General features: G+C 42.1%; 1 protein-coding gene across 2 annotated transcripts in view; it reads right to left on the bottom strand.

Moving 5' to 3' along the window:
* Positions 1-12,730, bottom strand: part of LOC112106608 (calcium-activated potassium channel subunit alpha-1) — a 916,252-nt gene that overhangs the window by 209,558 nt on the left and 693,964 nt on the right. For both annotated transcript variants that reach the window (XM_026653705.1, XM_026653706.1), the window contains exon 10: positions 3,200-3,310. In XM_026653705.1, the coding sequence (XP_026509490.1) occupies positions 3,200-3,310 (111 nt within the window). The remainder of the gene's footprint in view (positions 1-3,199; positions 3,311-12,730) is intronic.

The following is a 12,730-nucleotide window of genomic DNA, read 5'->3' as shown; positions in this document are numbered from 1 at the left end:
AGCAACTCTATGCATTTTCAACTTCCTTTATCCAATCATCACAAATGATTCTTAACCTTTTAATCATTTTGTTTGACAGGAAGGAAAGTGCATTGCTTGCTGTTAAGTGCATTAATATCACTCATTCAAAAACAGCTCATGGCACTTAGAAATGCATGCTGCTCCTGATAGGAAAAGACAGTTAACACCATATTTCTCTCAAGCAAATAGCTATTTCTAATAGCCTCTCCCTAAGACATGCCAATTTGATGTTGAATTATGTGTAATGGGATGCTAGTGACAAACAGCAACTACCTTTAAGCAAAATTGCTGATGGGAAGGGCATTCCCAGGCAACTAATGACTGGCTGGAGAAGTTGTGGCCCAGTCAGTCGTTAACTGACAGGAAATGACTTGAACACGATCACTAATGTTACCAGATAACATATATTTTAAAATAATTTAAAGCAATTTGCTGTTTCTATCTGCTTGCAGCATCACTATGTCTGTGCAACAGCATTTTGTTTTTGTTAGCTGTTTTGCTAGCAGTCATAGTCTAATACAGTAAAGCCAGAGAGCCCCAATACCTGGGGGTGACTGCACCAATTTCATAGATCTACATGGATTGTATCATTCAGTGCTCATCATCTCATTCATTTTTACAATTCAGAGTGCATCTTGGACTTCTCCAAACTGTTCAGATTCTATGAGCAGCTAAAAGGGTGGTGGAAAACGGCAGTGTACCATGGAGCACTTCTTGTTACAGGATAATGTCAGTCATTTTTCAAAATTTTAGAATCCAACAATCTTTTAACATTTTACCAGTTTTATGTAAATTAACAGAAATAGCCCATTCATTGGAATGGGCTATTTCTGTTAATTTACATAAAACTGGTAAAATGTATTCAGCTTCTGCAAGTTTGTAATCTCCTGAAGAGAAGATTAAATGCAGCAGAATCTCTTTCATGATGTTTGTGTTTGGAAAAGCAGCCAGTTATGCACATCTTTGGGTAAGTTTCAGCACATATTTGAAATATGTCGTTAGAATCAGAAAACACAGTTTTACTGCAATTTAGCTTGCAACTGTTAGACAGTTGTGAGATAAAAATTGGAGATGAAGATAGATAATACACATACCTATGAATGGGCATTCCTAACATGTTTTTCCCCATAGACTGCATGATAGACATTAATCTCCATAAACTAAACTTAGAACTACTATCCAGGGCCAAAGAAAACTTCTGCAGTATTTATTAATATGTGTTGAATATTATTTCTTATTTCTAAATGTCATGCACTCTTTAAAATATACTGGTCTATTAACCTAGTGACAAACTATTGAGTTTTTCTTTAATATAAGGAGCACGAGTCTAAAGTCCAGTGGCTTCAAGTACTATTAAGTATGCTAGTAGGTGGGAACAATTGTGGTATCCAATAGGAAAACAAGATTTATTTCTCAACATTCCATTAGTTTTTCAATGTTGGCAAATACGCTGTTCAAATCAGGATAACCAGGGATGATTTGATCTGTCATGGTATTTATTTCTTCAAAAATTCAGATATATGTATTTAATTCATTATCCTTCATTAATTATCATTCACTAATTATTTAATTAATTTGAAATTTATTTAAACTATTTCTCTTGTACCTCCTATTAGATCAAGGCTTCTCATTCTTTGTACAGCATTTGCTTTCTTAATTTATTAACTGCATGTATAAAATATCCTTGGTCAGACCTCCTCTTCTGCAGAAGCATTATTTTGAGAATGGTAGGAAGCTTTATTTTATTTTATTTTTTTAAAGTGTCAAGTTTTAACTAACAAGGCAGGGCCAATCTGTTCCTTTTTTCTTCCGTGCTGACTTGTTTCCACTTGCTGTAGGATGCAGCACAACACAAACACCTATTGAACAATCTAGCGATTGTATACCAGACCAATGCAGTCTTTGCTGAGGCTTAACTAAAATCAGTTAGGGTCAAATATCACCCTTTGATGCATACGGTTCCAAATTAAGTCAATGTGAGATCTTTTGTGCACCTGATGGCAGAATTTGGGCCCATTGAGCAGCAAAGAAATGAAAAATTTCTGTGCAACGGCCTGGAGGTTCCTGAGACTTTCTTATAGAAAGATATTGAGCCTGCCCTAGGAAAGCAACAGAGGGTCCTGTGGCACCTTTAAGACTAAGTATTGGGAGCATAAGCTTTCGTGGGTAAGAACCTCACTTCTTCAGATGCAAGACCAGTCAAAATCTCTTTGAGCCTTGCTTTTCCCCGTGTGAAATGTTAACATACTTACCTAACGTACAGCACAAACCAAACATGTATATAGTTGTGAACTACTATCTCTCCAGTTTATCATGATGACACTTGCATCTGAATAAGTGAGGTTCTTACCACAAAAGCTTATGCTCCCAAAACTTCTGTTAGTCTTAAAGGTGCCACAGGACCCTCTGTTGCTTTTTAGAGATTCAGACTAACATGGCTACCCCTCTGATACTTGCCCTAGGAAAGACACTGATTTAGATTAATAATGGATACAAATATTTAGAAACTGATTTTTAGGCCTCAGTAATCTAACAAAATATATTGCAATGAACTACCAGATAATGTGCAACCAATGAAGAATAGCATCTGACAGCAAGACTGGGAAGTATTCATGGATTGATACTACATACTTAAAAAAGCTTCATTGGAAGATGAAATAAGGCTTTTTAAACTGTAACAGCAATATGTGGCTTCATAATGCAATCTTGGCCTTTGTGTCATCATGATAAACTGGAGAGATAGTAGTTCACAACTATGTACATGTTTGGTTTGTGCTGTACGTTAGGTAAGTATGTTAACATTTCACACAGGGGAAAAGCAAGGCTCAAAGAGATTTTGACTGGTAATGTCAAAAAGAGTTTATGAGAGTCAGGCACCTAAATCCCACTGAAATTCAATAGGAGTAAGACTCCTTAAATCCCGACCTTAGACTTATAAAAAGCTAGTGGAAGCATCACAAATTGACATCCATTAATTGGCCATTAATTTCAAAGGGGACAGGATTTCACCCCACGGGTCAAATATATCTCTGGTCTAACTTCACCGAATAAGTTTGACCCTAACAGTCTCATCATCCCCTGCTCTACCCTCAAACCAACACTGACTCCAAGGAGACTTTAGGACACATTCAGACCTGTTTGATCAGCAAGAAAGGTTTTGGTTGGAAAGATTACTCACTTATGCAGAAAGACGATTTCCACGTTCACATCATCCCTGTCCTTGTGCAGGAAGTCCTTCAGGAAGTTGGACACACTTTCAAGTGTTATGTGACCACAGACAACTATGTGCCTGTGACAGAAAACTTACAGTTACTTTTGCAGGGAAAACTAACAAACAAGCATGCAAACAAAAAGGGTAAAATGAGCTGTTAGCTGAAAAGGGAAGCATTCTTCCTGATGCTTCTTTAACACCTATTCCCTGAAGTCATCAAAGGAAAACATCAATACTAGAAGATACTTTGACATTGAAAATACATATGGGCTCTCACCTGAAGCTGCAAAAGACTATTACAAGCAAAACCATTTGGCCAAGTGTTTTTAAGCATTTAACAATAAATATTATTATTTATGTATACACTTATATGCTGTATTATCCAGTCCCTTTCAGAGTCATATTTCTCCTTCCACCTCCTCTCCTAAGATTTACTATTTAATTTTTTGTTTATGACATAAAGCTTATCATGTAATAAGACAACAAATCTCCCTGAAATGATTCTACTTATTTTACTGGTTATATCAGTGAAGCCAGTGAGAAACTTGACATGTTATGGGCCATAAGCAATAAAAAGAGAAATCTTGCATTTTCTACCATAAGTCCTACAGCAGGAGCCTTTTACAATAAGTGGACATTTTTAAATTCTGCAATGCAATGGAACACCCCCACAGAACCAGAGTCCGTACAGAGAGTGCTATCACACTTATGCTCCATGCAATTTCCAGCAGGGTCAAAGGAAAGAACCCAAATATGCAACACAGAAACAGTGTCCACTTCTATATATTGATTTCTTACACGCCGAGTGAAATGTCTAAAGTTGTGTCCTTTCTTTGCTTCCTTGCTTAATGGATTGTTAAGCCACTTATTATAAAGTATTGTCCAAGTACTTGTGTTAGCATGCTCTACAGTGGCTCAGTGTTTCTACCACAACACAGACAAAAGCATGGCTTTCATTAGTCAGATGAGTACATGGGAGGTGCTGGTGTTTACGGTACTTCCATTGCTACTGTTGTTCCTTGCCACATTTCTTGCAGCTGTCAGGGAAAGAGAGGGCAGTAGAAGTGTGGATTCAATTTAATTATTAAGGTAGCAAAGAGTCATTCGGTAATCTGACCTCATTACAGCTGATTGAGTCTATATGCGGATTGCAACAAAGGCACAATTTATTTATTGGCTGGCATCTGAGCTGCCAGCAGGTGGCCAAAAAGAAGCAAAGTAATTTCAAGGGCTAAATTTAAACTGCCCAAGTCTTACCTATTTCATAATTGTTCTGTGCGCATTCCATTAATGCAGAAACCTCATTGGCTGGAAGCAACAAATAATAGGTAGCAGCAATAATCGCTTATGTAATGTACCATAAGGGACTATTATGGGAGCCTGTCCTTGCTTCATAATTTGGTGTTTGACTAAGTATATGAAAATAATGCAATGAACTCATTGGTGAAAGGATAATGATGCAGAACAAAAAATAAATCAATAATATGCATGATGCAGTTAATAATATCACCATCATGTACTACTACTTTTGCAGTGGTGCAGGTAGTGACTAGGAAAGCAAAGCACAATGAAGTATTATACTAATCCAGCACACCCTAGGGGACTGCTTTACTATTACCACTTTGTTTTTACAAATACATTAGCATAAGACTTTAGATCTGAATTTAGGAAGACAATTATCTCAAACACTTCTTATCTGGCCTTTCAATGACAACCCACCAAGTCATGAGCGCATGGAGTATTAGAAAATAAACAACAAAAATCACAGACTGGTTTTTTTCTTCAATTTCTAATGGTTTATATACAACTATATTTAGGCTGTACTATGTCTAATTAGGACCTGGTACTACAAATACTTATTTGCCAGGTGCAGTGCTTGCTACCGCGAGTGGCTGTTCTAGCTTCAATAGGATTTCATCACATCATAAACTACATGTTTGGTAGAAATGGATGAAGCACTGGACTCTCAGACGGTGAACTCCTCAAAGCAGGAAACAAAAACTTTCTCCCCTGTTCCATAAGGTACCAAGCACTGTATCAGCATGCAATAAGTAACAAATACAATAAACCAAATATTTGACCCATTTTTGGTGCAAAAAGAGACTTGAGAGCTGCCCTGTGGGGCCTTCACAACCTGGCAGTTTATAGCAGCCTCTGTGCTGGAGCCAGGGCTGGTGTAGAAATTGTCACTGGTTGGGGAGCTGCAAACTACTTCTTGGCTGCAGCATCCTTCAGCTTTGCCCAGTGTTTGCCGGGTGCAGATGAAGGTTCAGCTGACTGGAAGGTCATCTAGTCCAGTCCCCTGAACTCATGGCAGGACTAAGTATCATCTAGACCATCCCTCACAGGTGTTTGTCTAATATGCTCTTAAAAATCTCCAATGGTGGAGATTCCACAACCTCCCTAGGCAATTTATTCCAGTGCTTAACCACCCTGACAATTAGGAAATTTTTCCTAATGTCCCACCTAAACCTCCCTTGCTGCAATTTAAGCCCATTGGTTCTTGTCTTATCCTCAGCACTTAAGAACAACAATTTTTCTCCCTCCTCCTTGCAACAACCTTTTATGTACTTGAAAACTGTTATGTCCCCACTCACTCTTCTCTTTTCCAGACTAAACAAACCCATTTTTTTAAAATCTTCCCTCATAGGCCATGTTTTCTAGACCTTTAATCATTTTTGTTGCTCTTCTCTGGACTTTGTCCAATATCTCCACATCTTTCCTGAAATGTGGCGCCCAGAACTGGACACAATACTCCAGTGGAGGCCTAATCAGCGCAGAGTAGAGTCTCGGTCTCTCTCATATGCACGCAACAGCACACTAAAATCAGATATTGCATCAGAACAGAAAGTGTAGCAAACTCATTACTCAATGTAAATGAATGGAGAGTACAAATATGATTTTAAGGGCTAGGTCCCCATGGCTGATTCATCCTGTAGGCTCTCTCTTTGTGAACATAAGCATAGCAGAACAGATATCTCCATGTTATTTCTTGGGGAAGTAGTCAGACTTAGGCAGGCAATGCTCCTGGTTGAGGTAAACAAGAATGATTGAACACAGAGGTAAGTGCTAGCATTCACAGTGGTCAATATTTCCTTTGAGAGACACAAATCGTGGTCACAGTAGCATGAAGTCAATAAGTTACTTGTAAGCAAAACTTTTAGAGATTTGCACAGACATTTTACTAACTCTTCTGACCATCTCTGGGTTTCAGAAAGAGCAGCAAAGAAGGGTCTCAACAAAAGGCTGCTCTGACAGCAGAAAGGCTTGTGTCAACTGCTCTTGGAGCAGTTCTCTCTAGAGACCCCAGCTTTCTCCTAACTGGTCCCCTTCTATTCATCTCAAATTAGCCCAGTCCACCAACTTAACCTAAAATGAGTCAACCTGCTTTTAAATTCCAAGGCTTGCAGTCTTCCTTTGTCTCTCTGTGAGCCTCTTAAGAAAATAAGAACGGCCATATTGGGTCAGACCAATGGTCCACCTAGCCCAGTATCCTGTCTTCTGACCATGGCTGGTGCCTAATGCTTCAGAGGGAATGAACAGAAGAGGGAAATTATTGAGTTATCCACCCCATGTCATCCAGCTCCAACTTCTGGCAGTCAGAGGTTTAGGGACACCCGAGCATGGGGTTGCATTCCTGACCATTTTGGCTAATAGCCATTGATGAATTTATCCTCCATGAACTTATCTGATTCTTTTTTGAATGCTGTTATACTTTTGACCTTCACAACATCCCCTGGCAATGAGTTCCACAAGTTAACTTTGTGTTCTGTGAAGAAGTACTTCCTTTTGTTTGTTTTAAACCTGCTGACTATTAATTTCATTGGTGACTGTGGCTCATGTCTTATGTGAAGGTGTAAAAGGCACTTCCTTATTCACTTTTTCCACACCATTCATGATTTTACAGACCTTTCTCATATCCCCCCTTGGTCATCTCTTTTGTAAACTGAACAGTCCCGGACTTTTTAATCTCTCTTCTTATGGTAGCAGTTCCATATGCCTAATCATTTTTGTTGCCCTTCTCTGTACTTTTCCCAATTCTAGTATATCTTTTCTGAGATGGGGTGACCAAGACTGCACAGAGTATTCAAGGCATGGGTGTACCATAGATTTATATAGAGGCATTATGATATTTTCTGTCATATTATCTATGCCTTTCCTAATGTTTCCTAACATTTTGTTAGTTTTTTTGACTGCCACTGCACATTGAGCAGATGTTTTCAGAGAACTATCCATGGTGACACCAAGATCTCTTTATTGAGTGGTAACAGCTTAATTTAGAGCCCATCATTTTGTATGTATATTTGGGATTATGTTTTCCAATGTACATTACTTTGCCCTTATCAACACTGAATTTCATCTGTCATTTTGCTGCCCAGTCTCTTCATTGTTTACCCCTTTTTTCAGATCATTTATGAATATATTGAACAGCATTGGCTCCAGCACAGAACCTTGGGGGAATCTCATTATTTACCTCTCTCCACTGTGAAAACTGACTATTTATTCATACCCTTTGTTTCCTAGCTTTTAACCCATTACTGATCCATGAGAGGACCTTCCCTCTTACCCTTATTCCTTACTTTGCTTAATAGCCTTTGGTGACAGACCTTGCCAAGGTTTTCTGAAAATGGAACTACACTAAATCCATTAGATCACCTTTGTCCTCACATTTGTTGACACCCTCAAAGAATTCTAATAGATTGGTGAGGTGTGATTTCCCTTTACAAAAGTCATGTTGATTCTTCCCAAGCATATTTTGGTGAAGAATAGGGCTGGAAGTACTTGGTTTCAATGTTGAGGGTCCTAGGTAATGAATTTCTTGAGCATTCTCTTTAGCATCTCATTAAATCTTTCCACTAGACCATCCGTCTGTGGATGGTACAGTGATGTGCATAATGCTTTGATTTTCAGCAGGCCACAGACCGATCTCATCATGGAATTTGTTCCTGGTCTGTCAGGATCTCTTTGGGAATCCCTACCCACACAAAGACCTTCAGTAGCTCATTAGTGACCGTCTTGGCATTCCCTGACCTGAGTCATATAGCTTTTGGGTATCAGGTCATGTACAGAATGTACTTGTTATCATGTTGTTTCCGGAGGCACTCTTCTCTAGGGGGCCTATAAAGTTGATTCCTATTCATTCAACATGGGTCTCCACCCAGAGAAAGGATATTAATGAAACCAATGGAACACTCTTGGGGGGCCATTAATTGGCATTCGGGACAGGGTGCACAGAAATTCTTGGCTTGTTTAAGGACCCCTGGCCAAAAGCATCAGGCCAGGATTCTAGACAGGGTTTTATTTTTCCCAAGGTGTCCTGAACATGAGATTGGGTGTGCAAAATGCAGGATCTTGCAACGATATACTGGGGCACTAGTAACTGCATCTGTATCTCTTGTGTCTGCCTGTCCTGGTCTATGCAATAGAACAAGTCTGTCTTAATGGCAAAATAAGGGTACTATTCAGCCTTCGGGGGAGTCCACCTTCTCATCGTCTATCACCGCTACTTGTTTGAAGACCCATCTCAAAGTCTTGTTGTTTTTTTGCTCCACATGGAAATCTGAGAAGTCTGTTAGCTTCTTTGAGTCCAGTTGCTGAGGGGGTGTTTCATGTTGGGCCATGGAAGGCCTTTCCTTGGAATCTTCTGAATTGCCTGGATCAACTATAGAGTCTGTGGTATCCATTATGTCTATGGAGGGGGTCCACCTCTCTCTGCTCTTTCCTTTCAATCCACTTCTCTCTCCAGAACTTTTTCCTTCTAGGCTGGGAGGGAAGTAGGTCAGAGTCCTTAAAATGGAACAGGACCCCTAATGTTTCTTCTGTAATAGTTCAAGGAAATATGTCCAGCCTTGGCCTAATATCACTGGGTAGGAGATCCGGAGACACACATACTTTCATTTCGCCTTTGTTCCCATCAACAGTCAATTTTACTGTCATGCTGGGATACCCAAGAATATCTCCAAGCGTGCATTTAATGAGGATTTCCCCCTTTGCCAGCTTCCCTACTGTTCCAGTTTCCACTCTCATACAAATGTATGGTCACACCCCAAGTCTACAAGGGTCAGTGTTTGTTGGCCATTCACCTCTGATATTGTGAGTTTCCATAGGGCTTTTTTCTGGGCCCTATTCTCTCCTGTCCAGACCTGCCCAAAATTACACTTCATCTAGAGGCAGTCACAAAATCTATGTGCCTGTTCTCCATAGGAGTAAAACTATCAAGTCTTTCCCTTGTCTTTCTAGTGACTTTGTCCTCTTTCTGAACTTCTCTGGGCACTTGTTCCTGTGTTGGTGTGGGGCAGGGGGCTGGACAGGGCATTTAAAGTCATAGACCCTGCTGTCTCAGGGGAAACTTACCCATGGCCCCTAAGAGGAATGCTAGTTATCTATGCTGCCCGACAATCAGCCAGCCATTTGGATTTTCTTGGGTTTACCCAATATGGGCCACCCCCACCTATGGTTACTCAGTTTCTTTCTTCAGTGTGCATGGTGTGGGTACTTCTGCAGCAGAGGGCCACTGGATGGTGTGAGCAGCCATATAGTTCTCCACAAGAGGGCCTATGGGTGGCATCTGCTAGGGTTACTGGTCACTGACTGCAAGCCCAATCTTCCTCCGCCAGTGGAGGAATCTGTACAAACTGCTCCATAACTATGAGTTCTGCTACCTGGGATTCCATTTGAGACTCTGGCGTTAACGAACACCAGCAAAAGTCCTTTAGCCTTTGGGCGATCATCCATGGCCATGTTTTTGAGGAGGTGGGGTGTGATACTGTTCATGATGGAACTGCTGACGGTAGATTTCTTCACAGTCCAATATGGCAGCCTTCACCTGTTCATAGTCCTAGGCTGCTGTGTCAAGTCCCCAGTATGTTGCCTGGGCTTCCCCAATGAGGAGTGGAGCAAGCCAGATTGCCCACTGGGCTGAGGGCCATGAGAGACTGTGAAAACCTTTTAAAAATTACCAAGAATGACTCCAGGTCATCATCTGGGGAAATGTCACAGTCCCCTGAAGAACAGGACATGCATTCCTTATAGTAGCAACACCATCAGGAGTAGTAGCCAGCACGAGGTACACCATTTGCTGTAACTGTTGTTGGTGCAATGCCATCTGTTCAAACAGTTGTTGCTGCCTATGTTGTTGCTGTGCTTCTGAATCAACCAGCCATTGTAGAAGCTGATTCACCTCCATAATTCTCTTACATATATATCAGCAAAAACAAAAAATGTGAAGTTTGTTGGGGGGAGGGCTTCCCTTTTTTACAGGGACAGTTAAACTCAACTCCACTTCTGGTACCATGTTGTCTATTGCTTTTGGGGCAGTCATAGACTTTAAGGCCAGAAGGGATCATCATGATCACCTAGTCTGATCTCCTGAACTTCGCAGGCCACAGAACTTCACCCATCTACTCCTGTAATAGACCCGTAACCTCTCACTGAGTCACTGAAGTCCTCAAATCATCTCCCCATCTAGTATCCCTCACCAACCATTGGAGATATTTGCTGCTAGCAGTTGCAAACTGGCTCCATGCCATTGTAGGCAGTCTCTTCACACAAACTTATCAAGCTCAGTCTTAAAGCCAGTTGGGTTTTTTTGCCCCCACTCCTCCTCTCTGGAGGCTGTTCCAGAACTTCACTCCTCTGATGGTTAGATACCCTTGTCTAATTTCAAGCCTAAACTTGTTGATGTCTAGTTTATATCCATTTGTTCTTGTGTCCACATGACCACTTAACTTAAATAACTCCTCTTCCTCCTTCTATTTATCCCTCTAATGCAGGGGTTCTCAACCTTTTTCTTGCTGAGGCCCCCCTCAACATGCTATAAAAATGCCAGGGCCCAGCAGGGGTGGGGGGAACTCAGGGCTCTGGGCCGGGGGGGGGGGACACCCTTGGGCATAGGCATGGTTTTACTTCTATTTGGGGGGGGGGGCAAGGGCTGGCAGGGCTCGAGCCAGCTCTGCACAGCAGGGTCCCTGGAGGGAGCACCACCTCCACCCCGATTCACTCAGGAGGCCACCCAGCCTGACCAGACTGTGAGGGGATGCAACCAAAAATATAACTCAAAGGGGGGACATAGTTCAAAAAGTTTGAAAACTGCTCAGGGTGCAGGGAGGGGGTAGCTAGGGGCTGTGTACGGGCAGGGGAGTAGTTCAGGGTGCAGGTGGGGGAGGGGGTGCTGGGGCTCCCAGATTCAGCCCCCTGCTGCTCCTGGCTTCGGGACGGGGTCGGCCGGCTTCAGCTCCCTGCCACTCCCAGCTTCGGGGGTGGCAGGGGGGTGTTGACCAGCTTCAGCCCGGCGCTGCTCCCGGCTTTGGGGGGGGGGCAGGTAGGCTTCAGCCCTGCACTGCTCCCGTCTTCAGTGCTGGGGTTCGGGGCACCGGGTTTCAGCCATGGGGCTCCGCGGCTCCCCTGAAAGGACTCACGGACCCCCAGGGGGCCACGGACCCCCAGTTGAGAACTGCTGCTCTAATGCATATATAAAGAACAATCATATCTCCCTCTCAGCTTATCTAACTGGTTTCTATCAACTTAACCTAAAATGAGTCTATAAACCCCTAAATTCAGGGCTTGCAGTCTTTGCCTCCCTGTCAGATTATTTAGAGGCAGCTTGGAATGGGGCTGTAGCCCCTCCCCTCTCCCAGGCCTTTCTGCCTCCTTATCTCTCTCTATTCTCCTTCCTTAATAGTTGGGCTTGATTTTCTTATTGGTCCCACCTATGTTTGCAAGACCCCACGATTGGCAGTTCTGCCAGCAATGCTGGGGATGTGGTCAGCCTGGCTGCCTGTAAATGGGGAAGACTCACCTCTCCCATTCTGCCTATGCTCAGTTTTGTAAATCCCACAACAGTTTGTCACAAAGGTTTTGTTCCAAAATTTGCCATGTGGTGTTTGTACTGCTGTTCTTCCTTGGGGGTTCTGCCAGTGAAGGGCAACTTTAAATAGCAATCCATGGTGGCTTTAGCCAGGCCCCTTTCCTAGCCACTTTTGAGGCTGCATAGGTTAGCTCTGCAAGAGTCACAGATGAATTACGCCTCGCAAATCACCTCAAGTCTGACTTTCCACCACTTAATATCTGGGTGAACCTAGTTCATAAGTAAAAAACTTACAAATTTGTGATGAGCAAACCTCAAAAGTTTCAGAGGTTGTGTTTGGATACACTCATTCTTGATGCTTAAGAGAACATTATATGTAAATTCTGAACATCCTGAGTCTGCCAAATTGAAGTAACAGCTTTGGAAGAAGTATTTTTCTTGTGGTATTCAGGCACTCTTCCTGCAGCTATTCCCCAAAAGCACCCGGAATTGCAAAGGCACAAGAAAATGAAAAATACACCTCTACCCCGATAGAACGCGACCCAATATAACACAAATTCGGATATAACGCGGTAAAGCAGCGCTCCAGGGGGGCGGGGCTGCGCGCTCTGGCGGATCAAAGCAAGTTCGATATAACGCGGTTTCACCTATAATGCGGTAAGATTTTTTGGCTCCCGAGGACAGCATTATAT

This window comes from Terrapene carolina, unplaced genomic scaffold (assembly GCF_002925995.2).
Source record: "Terrapene carolina triunguis isolate 2854851 unplaced genomic scaffold, T_m_triunguis-2.0 Scaffold147, whole genome shotgun sequence".
Classification (NCBI taxonomy): domain Eukaryota; kingdom Metazoa; phylum Chordata; order Testudines; family Emydidae; genus Terrapene; species Terrapene triunguis.
This window is presented reverse-complemented; position numbering and strand designations above follow the sequence as displayed.